This window comes from Artemia franciscana, chromosome 16 (assembly GCF_032884065.1).
Source record: "Artemia franciscana chromosome 16, ASM3288406v1, whole genome shotgun sequence".
Lineage (NCBI taxonomy): Eukaryota > Metazoa > Arthropoda > Branchiopoda > Anostraca > Artemiidae > Artemia > Artemia franciscana.
Window position 1 is genome coordinate 11,292,999 of NC_088878.1, and position 21,372 is coordinate 11,314,370.

At 34.5% G+C, this 21,372-nt stretch overlaps 1 protein-coding gene across 5 annotated transcripts in view; it reads right to left on the reverse strand.

The window, feature by feature from the left end:
* Positions 1-5,894: 5,894 nt before the first annotated feature.
* Positions 5,895-21,372, reverse strand: part of LOC136037070 (beta-glucuronidase-like) — a 97,238-nt gene continuing 81,760 nt past the window's right edge. For 2 of the 5 annotated variants that reach the window (XM_065719508.1, XM_065719512.1), the window contains one exon: positions 5,895-10,546. In XM_065719508.1, the coding sequence (XP_065575580.1) occupies positions 10,404-10,546 (143 nt within the window). In that variant the 3' untranslated portion in view covers positions 5,895-10,403. Of the gene's footprint in view, positions 10,547-16,592; positions 17,152-18,070; positions 18,251-18,710; positions 20,436-21,372 lie in introns of those variants that run through there. The other 3 variants (XM_065719509.1, XM_065719513.1, XM_065719510.1) reach the window with 3 other exon arrangements.

Sequence of the window (21,372 nt, forward strand, 5' to 3'; positions counted from 1 at the left end):
AAAAAGAAGTATCATACAAACAGAATTAAATTAAATGAAACTAATTTATTAGATACCTATATTACAGAGGACAAGTTCATAAACGAATAAATCAATGCAAGGGCGTATAAATCAATCCACAGATCATTTTCCAGGCTAAAACTAATAAAAAACTATCTTATCAAATAGTTCTTGATAACGAACTGTTAGTAAGGGGTGACGCAGCTCAATAAAACCGAAAATCTAAGGAACTGATACCAATAGATATATCAAAAGATTCGGCTTATTGTGCTGATTCCAAATATATAAGTTGTTCATAAGTTTCGTGTTACCTACATGAAGGCTATGAACCTGAGAAAAATTGCCTGATTTTAGAAAAAGAGGAAGCGCTCCCTAAAAACAAAGAATCTTAATGAAAATCACACACACCATTAGATTCAGCGTATCAGAGGATCCTACTGTAGAGGTTTCAAGCTCCTATCTGCAAAAATGTAGAATTTTGTATATTTTACCAGAAGAATGATCACATATGCGTGTTAATTTGCTAGTTTTTTCCCAGGGTGATCGTATCGAATGTCGGAAGAGAGGTCGTTCAAACAGAAATGAAAAGTCCTAGTGTCCATTTTATATTATCAAAAAGATTGGAGGGCAACTAGGCTCCCTCCCATACCTTTTTTACCAAAACTGGCGATTCAACTTTTGAGATGGTCATTTTGTTCAGTATAGTTGAAAGGCCCAATAACTATGCCTTTGTAGATAATATGACCCCCCACAGCCCCTGGGGAAAGGTCTTTAAGTTGTAAATCTTACCCATTATTTACGTATTATAGCCTATTTGTTATTCGGAAGTATGCACACATTTTTGGGATGGGGGGACGAATTTTCGGCTGAACAAACTTTCCACAGGTAACAATTTCTATGTAGAGGGAAGTTTTCAGGGGAAATTTTACACTGTGGGAATTTCCCAGATTTTCTATACGAAATTGTTCTTTTGTCTTTCTTTCTCTTTGCCGACTCAATTTACGCGCAGAGATGTCAAGGGTTATTACCCCCAATATTTGTAAGGTCAGATAACAAAAATTTTGGGGTCAACATACCCCCCCTAGAGTCCAGGGGAAGGATTGTAACTTATGCCCTGGGATCATATCGAAATTTTATGGTAGGATTGGTCGTATAAACCTCGGAGGGGACTCAATTGATTAGAAATTATAAGTTGTAGTTCCCTTTTTAAGAGTCAAAAGTTATCTGATGGCAACTAACCCCTTCCCCAGACCTTCTTTTCCCCAAATGCATCCGATCATTTTTTTATATAACGATTTTATTCAAAATGGACCGAACATCATATAGAAAAAACTCCAGGGATAACACAACCCCCCAGAACAAGGGGGAGTGTCTTTATGGAAGGGTTGTTCATAAAAGCTTTGGGGGGGGCTTATTTGATTGTATTTCGGAATTTATGGAGTCCTTTTTAAGAATAAAGAGTTATCGGAGGGCAAGTAGCCCCCACCCCCTCCAAGGCCCTTAATTCTTCAAATGCATCGGATCAAAATTTTGAGATACAAATTTAGTTCAAAATAGTTTAAAGATCAAATTACAAAAACTGAGGGGTCAACACAACCCCCCAGAACCCAGGGAGGAAGTTCTGTAAGTCATGCCCTGGGAGCGGATAAGGTTTTATGTAAAGGGTGGTTGTATAATAGTAGCAAGCTATACACAAATCCGGCTGTCCTGACAGCATTGACTCTTTTCTTCTTTACTAGGTTAACATTAAGAAGAAGTTTTAACGACAATTTATGGCAGTTGTTACTAGAACAAGATTAGTTAGTATCAATGCCTACATACATTCGGATGTCCTAAGAAAAATTAATTCCTGGTCCTACCCAATGCTTACGTAGATCCAGATGCCCTAAGGAAATTGCGTCCTCATCCAACCCAATGCCTCTATCTGTCCAGATGTCATAAGAAAAATTACGTCCTGGTTATACCTATACTTCTATCTGTACTAATTTGCACCTTGGTTCCACCCGAAGTCTCTATCTGTACTGACTTACCAGGGGAAACTACGCCCTAGTTCTTCCTGATAGCTCTATCGTTACTGACTTAACAGGGAAAATTGCCAAATGCATCATTATGTTAAATGATCGTATATTCCATAATAATCTGAAGGGTTGACAGGTAGTTTGGATCACACACACACACACATACACGCACAAAATAACTAATAAGCCTCAAAGAAACCCAGTAAAGCTAAAACTCACAATCTTTAGATATTCGTTAGCGTTTAAACACTTTTACTGGAAAAGCCAAAATAATAATTTTTTGTTTCGTCATCAAAATTATTACAAGCTAAAACCTCTCCCATCATTCAAATAATCATTTTTTTTTATTTGGTAGTGAAATTCCAATGAGCATGAAGACTATTCCTCTGGCAGGTGTCTTACGTGTGAAGATTGGTCCTGGTAGGATTGCTTCTAAAAAACAATTGGGCTTGATACTGATGATATTTAAAGATAATGTTAAGCCCGGGCCCCAGCCTGCAACCTGCTTTTATATATTCGACTGTCTTATTGCACATTAGTACGATCATCAGATTATTCTTTAGTTTTAATTCATGAGGTGTCAAACTAGCAATTTCAATTAAATTAAAAATCTTGGTGTATCCATTTTATAGGATTTCTTTTCTCCTGGGACTCTTTGTGATTCTCACTGACGTTTCTTTTCAAATCACATATTTCGTTTACAATTCAGTGTGATTATCCCTGCTACTTTTCTTTTAACGGCAACTTTCTTTGTCCCTTATTTTCATTTAGAATTCATTGTTACGGCTGTTGTCAATTGTCTTCTAGCCAAATATCTCATTTACGCTTCGGTTTTGTGCATCAATACTTCAGCCTTTTTTCATACCTTTTGCTTTAGCTCTTCGGATTCATTCAAAATCATGTATAATTTTTTATGACGCCATAGATACCGAAAAAACTTCTTTCCCTATTTTTCCCCAGTCATATTTTTGCTTTGATTGCGGTATTATCTTAATAATAACAGAAAGGGTGTGTGAAAGACCGAGATGGCTGGCTCCCGAGGCAAGGGCCTTGAGACAGAAATCAGCACCGCCAGTTCGGACTTTAAGGAGTCTAGCGCAACATTCTTTTTTACTCTATCTAATTCAGTAACAACCAGGAATGTTCCGATGCATAAACACACTGAAATATCCAAATTACGCATTGGCATAATCATCGTTTTATCCTTTAGTTTCTTTTTATAGAGTGGTAAATCAGTTATTCTAGTTAAATTAAGAAACTTTAACGTAAATGGAATTTCTCCTTCCTCTTTATCCCTTACAGACACTAATTTAACATGTTTCTTATACCATTGCAGTTTCTGAAATATCTAAATTACGCAATAGCACAATTATCACGTCATTCATTAGATTTAAATCATATTTTTGTTTGCCATTCAGTAAGATTAGTAGTGTGATTCTTTCTGTTTCTTGGTCCATACCTTTTTTTTACCTGTTCAATCATTTGCCATCTTTTGTAATTTTGCATGCGTCATAAATATTAGAACAATACGATCAGCCGTGGGGGGAAATGATATAATTTTCCTTTTCTGGCATGAATTCCATTCTTCTTTCTTGTTTATCCTTTCCAGGTGCCAAGACAACTTCATTCCGCTCCAATGCAGTTAAGAAATTCAGGCGAGAATCCACTTTCTTCTTCCGGTTTCTCTGTGCAGATGCTAAAACAGCATTTCTTCATGCTAGGGAGGAAAACCAGCAAATTCAATTGAGTTAATTAATTCTGGTGTAAATTCACGTCCCCCTTCCTATTTACCCTTCACAAATTCATGGAAGTTAACACGTTAACACGTTGGCGTAGCTTTCTGTGATCATTCAATTTCTTTTTGCTTCTGGAATATTTCACTTTAAGAAAAAAAAACAGAAAGAATCCAAATTCACTTCTTTAGAATTTTTAATCTTTGTTGTTTTTTCAACCCTGAATAAAAACTGAGTTCTTGTTAGAACATTTTTTGTTCCTAATATTACAGTGAAAGCAGAACTATTGCAGAGAAAGCTCTCCAAAATAGCTAGCGTCCGTATTTCTCCTCATCAACGTCTTACTAGATTTTCCAGGTGAGTTTCATTTATTTATCTTTTCTTTTTTCTTCTTATTTATTTATTGATTCTTTTTTATTTGTTTCTTTTATTTCTTATAGTTTTATTTATTTCTTCTTCTTTTTTATTTCTTTTGTATAATTGTTTCTTCTATTTCTTCTAGTTTTACTTATTCTTCTTTATTTCTTCTTATTTATTTGTTCCTTCTATTTCTTCTAGTTTTATTAATTTTTTCTTCTCTTCTTCTTGAATATTTCTTTTATTGTTTCTAGTTTTATTTATTTGTTCTGCTTTTGTATTTTTCTCCTTTTTTGTGTCACTCTGCGTATTATACTATTTTGCACTGCGAGTGAAAAATAAATAAATAGTAATTGCAATTTTTCTTAATGTTTCATTCAACACCTCACCTATGTACACGAATAACTTAGGATTAGTTAACTACTAAAATTGGCCTAAGCATTAGATACTTGTAAAAATCAAGATTTAATGAGAATCTGGTTCTCAGCCTCTTTTGTGTGGATATGTTGTTAATTGATGAATTGCAAAAGGAAAAAAGACAATTTTTAGGTTGATACAATGATTACATTTTAATTGTCATGCATAATATAAGGTTTTATTCTTGAAAAATGACCATTACAAACCTAAGTAGGCAGAACTCACACTTTAGGGTCACGAAGTAAATACAAAAACAAACAAGCAAATATAAGCCTAGATCTTTCCTTCAAAATGTCAAAAAGGTTATAAAAACAGTTAAAATCGCAGAATTTAAACAAAGGAATAAAAAAAAAAAATGAGGGCAATTTGGTCTTGCGACTAAAACCTACAAAACACAATATAATTAGAAAAACCAAATTTCAAAAGTAAATGTTAAACAATTGTAAGATAATAAATGGGAACGGGGGGATATCACTTCTTTAACATGCTCACTATATTCGGGATGAAAGTCTTTCTATATCTTTCGGTAGGCCATTTTATTGGGTTAAGAACGAGGTTTTTTGCCGAAGCACAAATTATGAGCCTTGAAAATGACAAAAATAAAACCGACCCTGAAATAAGTATTTCCATGTTGGTTAACAAAATAAAGAAATGTGCAGATTCCCAAGTTCAAAAATGTATACTGTATAGATTTTTGCTGTGATTGTATATTATATGGATACGGTGTGTTTAGGCCCGTGATGCCCAATGTGGGGCACAGGCCCCATCGGTAGGGTATGGCAGTGCTTTGGTGGCTTGTGGTAAAATATCACAAGGGGGCATGAGAATTTTGGATATACTTTGGTAGAAAATGACCCGAAATTGGTTGGAAAACATTGGTTTAGGCCTACATGTGCGCTTGCCATGTGTTGAAATGTTTAATTTTATCAAAAGAATTTCAACATTAATCGGGGAATTTCATCATCATAATTTATCATCCTACTAGCTGTTGGGGTGGCGCTTCGCGCCACCCCAACACCTAGTTGGTGGGGGCGCTTCGCGCCCCCCCCAAGCCCCCCCGCGCGCGTAAGTCGTTACGCGCCATAATAGTTACGCGCCATTGTAGTTGTGTCCCTATGTCCCACCTGTGAATATAGATATATATATATATATATGGTTTTAACTACGTAAAACTTGCGAATATACAACATTCTTTGCTGTCCCATTGTCTTTGCATATAAATAGATTGTCAGGTTTACCGACTCTTGAACATGCAACATATAATGGTCCATGGGAAAACAATCTGTATTCAGATCTATACCTCATGATTCTAATGATTGCCCTTGAGCTTTGTTGATGGTGATTGCTAATCGACCATTCCCTGTCCCGGTGTCCCGGTCGTCATTTACATCCCCCTGTTTCCCCCGGTGTCCCCGTTGTAGTTGTGTCCCTGTGTCCCGGTCGTCATTTATATTCCCTGTGTCCCGGGTCCCGGTCATCATTTGTATCCCGGTGTCCCGGTCTGTATATACATTCGTTTTTTAGTTTTGTTTTTCTCCTTTATTTTTTTCCTTTTTTTTTCTTTTTTAGCTTATTTAGATTTTTAGATTTTTTAGTTTTTTTTATTAGTTTTTAGTTTTTATTTCTTTTTAGTTTTTTTGTCCCGGTCGTCATTTATATCCCCCTGTTTCCCCCGGTGTCCCCGTTGTAGTTGTGTCCCTGTGTCCCGGTCGTTATTTATATTCCCTGTGTCCCGGTCGTCATTTGTATCCCGGTGTACCGGTCTGTATATACATTCGTTTTTTAGTTTTGTTTTTCTCCTTTATTTTTTTCCTTTTTTTTTCTTTTTTAGTTTATTTAGATTTTTAGATTTTTTAGTTTTTTTATTAGTTTTTAGTTTTTTTTTCTTTTTAGTTTTTTTGTAGTTTTTACCTTCTTTTTAGTTTTGTTAATTTTTTTTTTTACTTGTGTCCTGGTCGTCATTTATACTCCCTGTGTCCCGGTGCTTTGTTGATTGCTAATCGAACATTCCTTTTGTCCTGGTCGCTTTCTCTTTGAGTGTCGTCATTTATTTTTTTCTTTTTTAGTTCTTTTAGTTTTTACCTTTTTTAGTTTTTTTTTAGTTTTTAGTTTTTTTAGTTTTTTACCTTTTTTTAGTTTTTTTAGTTTTTTTAGTTTTTTAGCTTTTTTATTTTTTTTATTAGTTTTTAGTTTTTTTGTAGTTTTTGCCTTTTTTTTAGTTTTTTTAGTTTTTTAGCTTTTTTATTAGTTTTTAGTTTTTTTTGTAGTTTTTGCCTTTTTTTAGTTTTTTTAGTTTTTTAGCTTTTTTATTTTTTTTATTAGTTTTTAGTTTTTTTGTAGTTTTTGCCTTTTTTTAGTTTTTTCAGTTTTGACGTCACCTGATCCAGTTTTTTCAGGTGACGTCACCTGATCCACGATCCACAGATCCACAGACAACTTATTTTTATATATATAGATAGTTTTTTTTTTTTTACTTATGTCCTGGTCGTCATTTATACTCCCTGTGTCCCGGTGCTTTGTTGATTGCTAATCGAACATTCCTTTTGTCCTGGTCGCTTTCTCTTTGAGTGTCGTCATTTATTAGTTTTTTCCTTTTTTTTTTAGTTTTTTATTGGTTTTTACCTTTATTTTAGCTTATTTTTCAGTTTTTTCCTTTTTTTTAGTTTTTTTTTATTTTTTATTTTTTTTAGTTTTTTACCTTTTTTTAGTTTTTTTAGTTTTTTTAGTTTTTTAGCTTTTTTACTTTTTTTATTAGTTTTTAGTTTTTTTTTGTAGTTTTTGCCTTTTTTTAGTTTTTTCAGTTTTTTTTTTAGTTTTTTATTGGTTTTTACCTTTATAGTTTTTTTAGTTTTTTAGCTTTTTTATTTTTTTTATTAGTTTTTAGTTTTTTTTGTAGTTTTTGCCTTTTTTTAGTTTTTTCAGTTTTGACGTCACCTAATCCAGTTTTTTCAGGTGACGTCACCTGACACATCCATCCACACATCCACAGACAGACAGACAACTTATTTTTATATATATAGATTTATGAATAATTGGAAGTTCTCCAAAATAAAAAAAAAATAATTTCTTTAGCTTTAAGCTCCATCAGTTTACCCGAAGCCAAGTAGAAATAGGGTTAATGATCGCACTGTAAGCTCTGTCAGGGTTGTTTCACTTTTTGCCAGACAAACTAGGGAAATGTCATTAGCTAACATTGGTACTTTATTTCTTTTCAGGGGCCCGAATCTCCAAAAGTAATTGATAAAAGGACTTTCTGTCTACGAAATTCGTAGGTGACGATGACTTGTATGATGCGACCTAAAAATCCTGTAAGGGGGATATCAATCCCTTCTACTCTTGAATCCACCCCTGAATAAAACAACTATTAATTTAATACAGATGTACCTCATCCTATAAATTTGCACTTATTTTTGTTTGTCATCACGGGATCACTACAAGAACTGCGGTCACAGCGATGACCCCCCGTTTTTCCTCCTGAGTCTGGAAATACAATGTAGTAGAGCAGGTTTCAATATGTTGAAACCTGGTTTCAATATGTTGAGATCCAGAGTCGGTTTCAATATGTGCAATCAAACAAGTTATGGTAACAAACTGTAAAGAAAGATCAAACCTTTTTATTAGAAATTGAAACAAATAAAGTGGATTATGAAAAAAACATATCCATAAAAAGATGCTGATTCCATACAAATGCAATTCATAAGCCTGGAGTTTACATTTCCAAAATCTCACTTTTTTGAATTTCTGTGCTTTTCATATTCTAATTTACCAAATACAACTTTTTATTATTATTACGCCCCCCTTCCCGAATATTTTACTATCCCCCTCCAAAAAAGTAGTTGGCGAGTACTGACATTCTTTATCATCCTATCAGAGTTCTTAGTGGTCGAATAGGACATTTTCTTTAATGAAGTATACAAGACTACATAAACCACTGCCAAAAGTTTTGGAATGATGCTGGAAAAAATTTGATTATTTGGTCAAATTATCCAGTGGTCATAACACAAACACTAGCCTAAATATAGGTCCCTATTATTAGGATGATTCTGATGCCTATCTGGTTGATGGTAGGTGGTGATGATTTTCATGTAACCATGTGACAACTATACATTTTCGTCGTATCGTTGAACGGTGGATTATAGCGTTTCTGCCCAATATTTTGAGAGGGTGAGCCGACAACGCAAAAAGACTATTTCACAAATAAATAAAACAGAAAAATATGTAATATACAGCAAAACATATACACTAGGGTAAGCGGAATGAATATGACTGCTAGAATTTTATAAGTTGCTTGGACAAGATGACTCACACCCTGTCATTTCACATAGTTCGGCATACCGCTTACGCATAGTATAGGCAGCCATTTTTGGTTTACGATCCCGTGTGAACAGGCCTTTCATGCAAGCAGTTGGTCGGAAAGATTCCAAAAGAAGTGAATGTTTGAGTTAAATAATAAATGTAGTTAGGCTACAAAGAGGGAAAGTTAGGGTAACAAAGTTAGGCTAAGGAAGATGGCAAATGAAACTAATAATACCTCACACTTCAGGTACATTCAGTAGAATAGCTTTTTGATGTGTATTTAACGAAAAGAAAAAAAATGTTCATCCCAAGTAGGCATTGCATTTAGCTCTGAACATTTTTCAACTGTTCCCAAGGTTTAAGATTAACTGAAAAGTTGAGGCTTACAATAACCTTGGAAGAGTGAGTGGGTATTATTAGGTAATAGAGAACCTTAAACCCATACCCTCTCTCCTACAAAATATCGATAGTTTTACGATGATTTCTAAGATTCTTACATTTTTCCTATTTATTTCCTTTTTCAAATCTCAGCCCACCCCCCTGGGTTACTTTCCTGCAAATGTGCCATAGTGCCGGGGTTTAATGTTTGTTTTGGTGTAATAACTTAGCGAACTCTCATATTGTGCATAATTAAGATGTAAGTTTTTTATCATTTGTATTTTCTTTTTCTTTATTTATTTTTAAATTTAGTTTATGTTTTTTTCCCGTTGAAAAGGGCTTCTGGACATGAAATCAAAATATTCGGACTTTTACTATTATTAGTGAAAAAAGATTTTCTGTTGTTATTTTCTACTGTCTTCTTTGAAATACTATACTTATTTTTCTATATTTTCAGTTGTTTATTTGTCAAGTTCTTTTCCGGTGATTTACTATTTTCCACGATGTTGAATTTAAATTCTAAACAGTGAATGATCAACAGAAGAAGTTTTCCAGTTGTTTTTCTTTTTCACAAGACCTATAGAAACGTTCGTTTCAGCTTTCCTATGGAAACGTTATTCCCTATTGGATACCGTGGATGGAAAGAGGGTCTTAACCGTAGAGTGATGAACCGTGTGGGCAAAACAATACTATAGTAGTGGGGGGGGGGCAATCCCACTGAACTTACACCCTTATTTGGGTGCTCAAGATTGGCTGTACTAAACTAGAGCATTGACCTACTTACACATTAGCAAGTCCAGAAAGGTATTCGACACTTGCGCAATTTGCCTAACCGATTTACCTAGTAACTATATCCGGGGAATGACATACATTTTCCTGTCTGGACATTATTAATAAGATTAGATAAATCGTTTCATTTGATTTCAAATAGTACTAATAAAATTTATGATATAGTAATGAACTTTACTTAACCGCATGTATATCATATGCATAGTGTAACCGCTTGTATCATCATATTTATGGGAATGAGTGCTTATATCAGCACTTCTTTTAGAGAGATTATAGCGTTTCTGCCAAATCTTTTGAAAGGGTGAGCCCACAACACAAAACGACTATTTCACAAATAAATAAAACAGAAAAAAATGTAACTAAACAGCTAAACATATACACTAGAGTAAGCGGAATGAATATAATTGCTAGAATTTTATAAGTTGCTTGGACAAGCTGACTCACACCCTGTCATTTCACATAGTTCGGCATACCGCTTACGCATAGTATAGGCAGCCATTTTTGGTTTACGATCCCGTGTGAACAGGCCTTTCATGCAAGCAGTTGGTCGGAAAGATTCTAAAAGAAGTGAATGTTTTGAGTTAAATAATAAATGCAGTTAGGCTACAAAGAAAAATCAGGAAAATGGCAAATGAAACAAATAATACCTCACACTTCAGGTGCATTCAGTAAAACAGCTTTTTGATGTGTATTTAGCGAGAACGAAAGTTTGTTCATCCCAAGTACGCATTGCATTTAGCTTTGAGCAGTTTTCAACCGTTCTCGATGCCTACGATTAACTGAAAAGTCGAGGCTTAAAAATAACCTTGGAAGAGTGACTGGACATTAACAGGTAATAAGAAACCTCAAACCCATACTCTCTCCAACAAAATACCGAGAGTTTTGTGATGATTTCTATGATTCTTATATTTTTTCCTATTTATTTCCTTTTATAAATCTTAGCCCCACCCCCCTCCCTGGGTACTTTCCTACATGTGTATCACAGCGCCGGGGCTTAGTGTTTGTTTTGGCGCAATTAAATAGTGAGCTTACTCATTTTGGGCATTATTAAGATCAAAGTTTTTTTATCATTTGTATTTTCTTCTTATTTATCTTTTTAATTTAGTGTAAGTGCTTTTTCCCGTTGACAAAGGATTCCGGACATGAAATCCCGAATTATTCCCACTTTTACTAATACTAGTGAAAAAAAAGGTTTTTTGTTGTTATTTTCTACTGACTTCTTTGAAATACTGTACTCATTTTCTATTTTTTCAGTTTGTTTATTTGTCGAGTTCTGTTTTAGTGCTTTACTATTCTCCATGATGTTTTCTTATCGATACGTTATTCCCTATTGGATACCGTGGATGGAAATAGGGTCTTAACCGTAGAGTGACGAACCAGTTGAAACAACAATACTATAGTAGCGGGAGAGGGGCAATACTACTGAACTTACACCCTTATTTTGGCACTAAGGATTGCCTACACTACTGAACTTACACCCTTATTTGGGCACTAAAGATCGCCAATACTAAACTAGATCATTGATCTATTTACACATTAGCAAGTCCAGACAGGTATCCAACACTTACATAATTCGCATAACCTATTTATCTAGTAACTTGATCTGGTGAATGATCTACATTTTCCTGTCTGGGCATGATTAGCAAGGTAAAGTAAATCGTTTCATCTGATTTCAAATTGGGCTAATTTGAAGGCGCTTATATCAACACTTCTTTTAGGGGGAGCTTATGATCATCAATGTCCCAACTTCAATGGACCCAATGCCCCGTCCCCAACATTTTTCTTCCCCTTTTTTAACTTAAGTTTTTCTTGAACTTTTAATTTTTTATATCTTTTTGAACTCTCTTTTTTTTTGACTTAGAAACTATTTTATCTTTTTTTTTTCATGTCTTAAAATGACATAAAATATACGTAAATAAAAAATAAATTCACTTGTGATATTTTCGAAATACGAAATGAAGATGATATAGATATATTATTCGTGGTTTCCCTATAAGAAATATAATGTCTGCAGTGACATTTTTTCTTTTTTTTGGGGGAATTTTTGAATAATTTCCTTGTCAAGAGAAAACATAATGAAGTATTTTATGAAATGGATTCAAATCATTCATTTTTATTTTTATGATATTCTACATGTTGTTATATAAATAGCAATATTTTATGCATTATTTTGTAATGCTTTTATTATTTTTACGGTACGATAGCAAGTCGAACGTTTAGAATGTTTATTAAAAAGTCGGAGATGTAAGACAAGGAATTTTCAGAGACATAAATACTATTAGCGGGCTCATTGGGAGTATAGTAGGTGTTTTTGTCTCTTTCTATCTATGCCTGTGTGTCGGAGCGGCAGTTTGATTGTCTCTCTCTCTCTGTGCCTATGTGTCTGAGCGGATGTTTTCTTGTCCCCGTGTCTGTCTTTGTGCGTTTGTGTTTCTGACTCGTGTATGTTTGGATGTGTTTTTGTTTCTCTCCTTCTCTCTCTCTCTCTCTTTCTCTGTGCCTCTGTGTCTGAGCGGATGTTTGCTTGTCCCAGTGTCTCTCTTTGTGTGTCTAACTGTGTGTTTGTATCTTAGGTAAAACCCCTATTAACCTATTTCACATTATAATATACCCTCTTTGAGCCCAGTAGTAGTATCTATGTCTCTGAAAATTCCTTTTCTTACATCTCTACTATTTTAATAAAAATTCTAAACGTTCTACTTGCTAGCAAACCTTAAAAACAATGGAAACATGTCAAAGTAGTGCATAAAATGTTTTAGGTATATTTATGTCATTTTAAGACACGAAAAAGGGCTGAAAAAATGTCTAAGTAAAAATAAAATCAAAGTTAAAAAATGTAATTAAAAACAAAATTAAGAAAAAAATAGGGAGGCAGAAAGTTGGGGGAAGGGCACTGGGGCCCTTGGATATGAGACACGGATAACCATAAGTTCCCTCTAAGAGAAGTGTTGATATAAGCACTCATTCCCATGAATATGATGAAAGACGTAGTTAAACTAAGCATATGATATAGATGCTGTTAAGTAAAGTTCAATAATATATCATAAACTCTATTAGTCCAATATAAAATCAAATGAAACAATTTACTTTATCTTGTTAATCATACCCAGACAGGAAAATGTAGCTGATTCGCCGGACCTAGTTACTAGGTAAACCTGTTATGCCAACTATTTAAGCATCACATAACCGCCAGGACATGCTAATTTGTATTTAAGTCAATGCCCTAGTTTAGTATAGGCAATCTTGGGTGTCCATATAAGGATGTAAGTCCAGTAGTATAGGAAAGCCTTAATGCCCAAATTAATGTTAAAGTTCAGTAGTATTGTCCCCCCACCTACTTACTATATAATTTTTTATATTTTCAGTTCGTTTTATTTATCAAGTTTTTTCGGATGCCCACTTTTGTTTCATTGGACCTCTCTTTGCCTAACCAAACGTTAGTAGTAAGGGCTTTTTGGATTTGACAACACCCACAGCCGCCCCTCCTTTCTTCCTTTAATAACTTCAGATGACGAAGAAGCTTAACGGTGATTCCCTCAAGAAACTGATCTTAAAAACGCAGGTGTATCTCACATAATATGGAATGTTTTCTGAAAGATGCAGGTGTCTGTTACATAATAGAGAGTGTTTTTTCTCTGATTGTTGAAAAAACCTACGAGGGCCAGGAAAAGCCTTCAGGGGGCCCAACCAAATTATGTTTTCTTAGGCTGTTCTGTAATAAAGGTTTGTTTACTTAACATGTCTAGAATAAATCTTGAAGAAAATGTCTTAAAAACGTCTTGAAGTGTCTTGAAACGTCCTCAAGAAACATGTCTCAAAGAATGTTAAAAAAAAAATGTCTTAAAAAATGTCTTGAAATGCCTTGAAACGTTTAGAAAAACGTCCTGAAGAAAGATATTTTAAAAAGCGTCTTGAAAAGAGCCTTAAAGATAACAGACTTAAAAACGTATTTAAGCGTCTTGAAAAACGTCTTGAAGAAAAACATCTTAAATAAAGTCTTGAAATGTCTTGAAACGTCCTGAAAAACAACTTGAAGAAAAATGCCCTAAAACGTCAGAAAACGTCTTGAAGAAAACTTTCTTAAAAACATCTTGAATTGTCTTGAAACGTCTCCAAAAACGTCTTGAAGAAAAAGGTCTTAGAAACTTCTTGAAAAACATCTTGAAGAAAAATGTTTTAAAAACGTCTGGAAATGTCTTGAAGAATGCCTTGAAGAAAACATTCCCTATGACGTCATGTGTACGTTTTGATCTTGACTATCAGCACCTTAAGTTTTTTTCCTGGCCATTGTAGGATTTAAAAAAAATCAAAGAAAAACCACTTTCTATCATATAACAAGCAAAAATAAACACACCCTATTATGTAGCAACCAAAGAAAGCATTTGCATAAATGAACAAACCCTATTACGTAACAACCAAAGAAAGCCTAAAGTAAACAAACTCTTATTACGAAACAAATAAAGAAAACATGATTTGATGGGGGCCCCCTGAAGGTTTTTTCCTGACCCTCGCAGGTTTCTTAAACAATCAAGCAAAAAACACTATAATGTAACAAACGCCTGCATCTTTTAGAAGACATTCGCTATTACGTGACATGCACCCACATCTTGAAGACCTGTGTCTTGAGAGAATCGCCGTTAAACTTCTTCCTCATATTAAATTAGTAAAGGAAGAAAGGAGTAGCGAGAACGGGTGTTGTTAAATCCAAAAAGCACTCACTACTAACGTTATTCCCTATTGGATACCGTATAGACATGGATCTTAACTGCACTTTGAAGTAGTGAAGCTCTTGGAAAAACAATGTTCTTGTCAAACTTTTTATCTTCAGCAAAACGATTACAATAATTCAAAATAATGCCGCTCGAGTCCTGACAGATCGGTCACTACATGAGTTATTTAGGAAGTGCTACCAAGAAAGGAAGGTCGTGCAAGCTGCGTGTCAAGAATCAATATACTGTTTTGCTTATTCATGTTTCCTCACAATGATGTAGCTGAATGCCAAGCATGGTCATTTAAAAATGTATCTTTTTTGTACCTCTGTAATGCACTTTCTTGCTCAGTAACGTCAGGTTGCTGACGTACCACTGTGTTGTAAGATTTAGGGAGGGGTTCTATTTTTCGAAGTCTGAGGTGGGGGGATTTGGCATTTTTTCAATATATTCATTGAAATTACAAATAAAATGCATTTTCTATGAAAATAACCCAACAAAAGTATTTTTCAAGATCTATGATGAGGGGGAGGGTGCACATGCCACTGTTCTTGTTATGATCTAATTGTTCCACAGGTGGTGTCAACCCGACCATCTTCTTCAGTTCTGCATCGTGAAGCAAATCTATGGAATACCTTTGAACCCAATATCCAATTTGATATCGTTTATAAACAAAAAACGTAAAGCACCACTCGCCCTCCAAATTCAAGGGCATGGTACGGAGGACGGATAATTCAATAAATCAACAAAAACAGAATTACTTTTATATCAGAAGGAGGTTAAAGAACAACCTAACTACAGCATCATCGACCTTGCTATCCTTACCTTAGACCTTAGTTCCGCCTGAGCCACCAGGACCTTAAGGAAGAGCCCCAATTATCTCCTTGGTTTGCAGTAGCTATCACATCCTTTCACTCAGCATAAATAATGATGTTAAGGCTGCGTAGATAGGTCCGATAGTTTTACCACAATGTTCCTGGGTCATCCCCTAAGACAGGTACCCGTTGGTCACCAGTGAAGGACACATTCAGGTGTTGCAGGCTATCCATTTGTAAGACATGTCCTAAGTATCCCCAGCTACACAAACTGATGACGTCAATTATAATGGTTGTCTAGTGACATCACTAAGTGACTGGTTAGTGACATTCTGGGTCGTTCAATATTATTCGGAGGCATGTATTTTCAACGCCAGAATTTGTCTTTCGTGCTATTGGCTTAGGTGCCATGTCTCCGAAGCAAGAAGGACAACAGGTACCCTGCTACCGCTAACTTAATACTCAATATTCAACTTCGTCCTTAAAACTGATCAATCAACATTGCAATAAAAAAAGTGGTACTAATAATCCTCACAATGTAATCACCATTTTATCAATTTTTTATCAATTTAAAAACTGAAAAAATATTTTAAATTATTTAGATAATTTTAATTATTTGGCTATCAGTTTAATCCAACTACAGTTAAGATCAAAGCAGACGTTCTGTCTTTTAGAAGAATGGTCGAAGAGAACTTTTTGTCCAGTTTTGAGTTTCGAGCTTAATAACTGATTAATTCAATTTTTTTTTAAGAAATTTTTTGAATAAGTAATTTGCTGATAAATTATTTTCGGACAGTGGTAATGTGAAGAAAGGTCATCATCTAAAGTTGCGAGTTCGATTTATGTAGGTTTGTTTTATTTATGTATTTCAGGCATGCTATGAAGTGGCTATACTATTTTGTTTTCCTTTGGTTGTTAAATTAATTATATTCATTTTTTGGCGTGCGTGTGTCCTTGATGTTCATTGCGGTGTAAAACACCTTAGGACAAGATGTTCCTTCAAGGGTTTTGCAAATCGTTCTTTTTTGTAGATTACTAAAATTATATTCTCTCTCTTTCTACTTACAAACTAAAGTACAATTTTTTGTTGTGATAATAAGTAGCTTTAATCAAATAAAAAAAACTAGTTGTCACGGTCTCATCAAAGAGGCGGACAGTGTCCATAATCACCAAAAGTGTTCAACTTGGCAGCCATGTTGAAACAGTTAAATATAGTCATCGACAGAGAAAAACAACAGCCATTGTCAAACGACAAACAAGTCTTTTGGTCAATTATAGTCACAGGTCACTTGGTCACAGGTCAATTATATGACCAGCATTATGGAATTGCTGCTTAACACACATTTTGCGGTGATATACCACTGTGCCACAATAAGAACAAACATGGCCCAAAAACCACTAAAAGTATCCCATTTCGAAAATTCCGGTAACACTGTTGACTGTGCACAACACATAATAAAATGTATAATTGTTTAGTACTAAAATAAATATCGAATAGTTAAATATAGTAAAAAGCATTAAGATCATTTAAGAGCCGTAACTATCGACTCATATCTTTGTTTCAAAAGATGAGCAGCGGGCTTTGGACTGCGATCACGTGCAAATATCCCTTTGTGGTTGCCAAAAACTCGCGTACTACCTAAAATGATTGTTTTAAATAGTCATAAATAAAGAGTGCCGGAAAAATTGCCTCATCGACCTGAATAATTGCAAATTTAGAATACACTTGCCTCTGCCTAGAGGTTCAGTAGAAAACAAAACGGTTACACTGATCACCACAATATTGACAATACTAATATGTTTTTTTTATCCCTTTTCTTCCAAAACCGCCCTTTTCTTTAATACCTCAACCAAGAACGCATGAAAGATTTTTGTTCAAGGGGAGGGGGGTACCATAAAAAAATTAAAAAACGCATAAAAAAAAACTTTTATAGGCTTTTTTGTTACGTTTTTACAAGTCGGACAAAAATTTGGGCGGGGGCTAGCCCCGTAGCCAGCCCCCCTGGATACAGCCTTGAGCTCAATCTCTTCTCCTTGCCTCATAAGTGATTCCCCTACTGTGCCACATTGCTGTTTCTCTGTAAGATACAAAATAAAGTGATACAATATATAATGAATGCGGTGGTTCATATTTAATTATATCAAATTCATAATTAGAAATAATTAAATTGTAATTTATTTTACTTATTTTATTTAAAATACATATAATTAAATGAGTAAATACATTTGAACGGGAAGTATCATAGATAGATTGAGAGTATCCTGGTATTCTCTGTTAGCGCGTACTGCAGAGCTCAGAGGGAAAAGTATGTCTATAATGTAAGCATGAGTTTGCTATTTACTGAAGTGCAATTTAATTCATTTCATTTACGAGGGTGTTTCTTAGGTAAGGTTCGCTTGAAGATAAGTACAAAACGACATATTATTTCAAAAAAGTAAACTTATTTTAAGAAAATGCATACTTTACTCTATTTGATGGCATAGTTGCCAAGTTTATTCAAACATTTATTATACCTCCAAACTAATTTTGAAGTATCCTCTTCACCAAAGTCGTCACCTGCTCTGATAACCGAGAATTCACTGCCGTTTTTATGTCGTCATCATCATTGTAACAGTTGCCAGTGAGGCGCTCCTTGAGGTAGAGGAACGGATGGTAATCGCTGGGCGCAAGATCATGGCTACTGGGTGGGTGGTCTAGAACTTCCCAGCCAAACTGTCCAACAAATCACGGGTCTAACCTGCAAAATGAGGTCTTGAATTGTCATGAGGAAGGAAAATTCCCTTTGACAGCATGCCAAGTTTTTTTCTTTTTTTTTGAATCGTTCTGCGGAGCTCTCTGAGGTTTTGGCACTATGCTTCTGCATCGATAGTGGTAACTCGTAGCATGAAGTTGACCAACAAAACACCATGTTCTGTTGCCTTGATTTGGGCGTCATTTCCATGTTCAAAACCATGTTTCGTCTCCAGTTCAAGCAGATCCCACCCCAGTGGCAACCTTTACAATGATAACGACGACGTAAAAACGGCAGTGAACTCTTGGTCATCGGAGCAGGCAGCAATATTTTATGAAGAATTTAATTTAAATTTAGTTTAGAGGTATGATAGGTGTTTGAATAGTTTTGGCAACTAAGCCAAAAAGTAGAGTAAAGTATGTACTTTTTAAAAACAAATTTACTTTCTTTTTTAAATAATCCGTCGTTGTGTACTTATGTTCAAACGGATCTTATTTAAAAATCACTTCTAGAAAAAAGTATTTTCGTTTTTATTCCATGTTTTCCGTTCCGTACATAACTTGTTACTTGTCTTCATGTCAGTTTGTTTTCGTATTTCTGTTTTTTATTTTGTTTGTTCTCTTTTCATATTTATACTTACTGTATAACATGTTTTTCAATATATAATAAAAAGAAAATTCAGGTTCAAAACGTGTCTAGCTAACCCCATGAAATTGTGGTTACGATATGTGTTAGAGGCTGACCGCATTATATGCCAAATCTGAGGAATTATTTAACCGATAATTATGCAGGTACTTGTATGGTATACCCCCTAACTAATATTCTTCTAATATGTTCTCTCTGACGCTCAATCCTAATGACATATACCAAAGTAAGATTAAAATATAATACTTTAGAAACAAATTTGGACTATATATTTGCACATTAGGGAGGGGGTGGGGTAAAGTAGAGCGGGTCTGCATCCCTAATGTGTTAGGCACAGTTATTCTGCATTTTATATAGTGAGAATTGTTTTCTTACTTCACACTGTCCAAATACTTTAACCACCCCCCACCCCCTAATATGCAAATATATAGCCCAAATTATATATTTTCTATATATTGAAAACCACGATTTCCTGATATTTTTTCTTTCTTTTTTTTTTCACGGATTATGAAGTTCTAAGGACAGTACCACAATTTAGTCAGTGTAGCTACCTTGAACTGTGAAAATAAATAAGCAAATATAATTCCTAAATTTTGACAATACTTTTATCCTCAAAATTTCGAAGATTAACGATCTATTGATTGTAAAAGACAACTACATCTTCAAAGGGAAGCTTCATCATAGAAAAAAATATTTTGCTTTATTTTTTTTTTTTGAAAAGGTCATAAATGTCTTCTAAGTCAATTGACATTCACAAGCTGTTTAGTAGTATATATGGCACCAAATGGCTCAAGTTGGTGTAGTATCACCAGATGTGTACACCAAACACCACAAGTGCGGCACCAAACACCACATCCTTTGAATGTGGTGGGAATCAAAAGATAAATGATGTTTGAACTTTAAGGTATGACACCAAACAGCTAAAGTTGGTGTAGTGACACCAGATATATGCACCGAACCCCACAAGTGTTGCACCAAACATCACATCCTTTGAATGTGGTGGGAATATACAGATAGATAATGGTTGAACTTTTACAGATCGCATCAAATAGCTCAAGTTGGTGTAGTGACACCAGACATAATCACCGTACACCACAAGTGTGGCACCAAACACTACTTCCTGTGAATGTGATGGGAACCAACAGATATTTAACGTTTGAACTTATTAATATGGCACCAAACAGTTCAAGTTGGTGCAGTGGCACCAGATAAGTGTACCAAACACCACAAGTTTGGCACGAAACACAACATCCTTTGAATGTGGTGGGAATCAACAGATAGATAATGTTTGAACTTTTACATATGACACCAAACAGCTCAAGTTGGTGTAGTGGCGCCAGAAATGTGCACCAAATACCGTAAGCGTGGAACCAAACTCCACATCCTTCGAATGTGGTGGGAAACAACAGATAGATAATGTTTGAAATTTTACATATAACACAAAACAGCTCAAGTTAGTGTAGTGGCACCAAACATCAATTCCTTTGAATGTAGTGGGAGCCAAAAGATATGTTTTTAGCTTTTTTCGTTGATTTTATCCGTTTTCCTGAAAAAGCTCAAAGTAGCTAATTGGCAAGTAATTAATATATAAAAAAATAAAAATAAAAAGAGAAGTTTGACATAGAATGAAACTTGAAATGAAAAAAGAAGTTGAATAAATAAACATTATGGAAATAAAAACTTGGTACACACATTTTGCAATCGTTACTAGACTCCTCGACGTGAAAAAAAATAAGTGGCCATATATCAATATACTTAAAACATAAAAAAATAAAGCTTGACATGAATAAAAGTTGAAAGGAAATTATAAATTACAGAAACAGAAACTTGAAGAGACAGACAATTTTTTTTTAATTTTGGAGACAAACAAATTTTGTGATAAATATCGTTACTACTGTCTCCTAGAAATAAAGAAAAAGATGTCTTTTTGGATAGTAGATAACATATATAAAGAATAACGGTTGAAGCTTGACATTAAATGAAATGAAAAATTGAACAAATAAAGAAAATACAGAAATGAAAACTTGAAGAGACAAATAATTTTTACTATTCAAACCATTACTAAAGTCACCAAAACCATCAAAAGAGGTACCACTTTCGATAGTAATTCATATACATAAAACGTCCGGCTCAAGACACCTTTCCTCTCACACGGACAATGCCCCTCCTTAGAATTCACTCAAGAAACAGCCCCCCTGGAAATTCTATCACGTGTAAAATTAACCACCCATAGGAAAAGTATGGCAAGTAAAAGAATAAAGAAAAGAGGGATTGCAGGACCTCTGTTTCAAAACAGAGTTCAAGTACATGGTGTGGAATATCGGGTAGGATTTTTATTTTTAAATTCTTTTTCCCGTTTTTTTTTTTGGGGGGGGGGGTCGAAGAAAAGAATTTGCATGCTTATTTGGAATATGGAGTTCTTTCTATTTTAAATTAGTATATTTCTGACTTAGAGTTTGGCTCTATGTTATTTAAGTTAAATA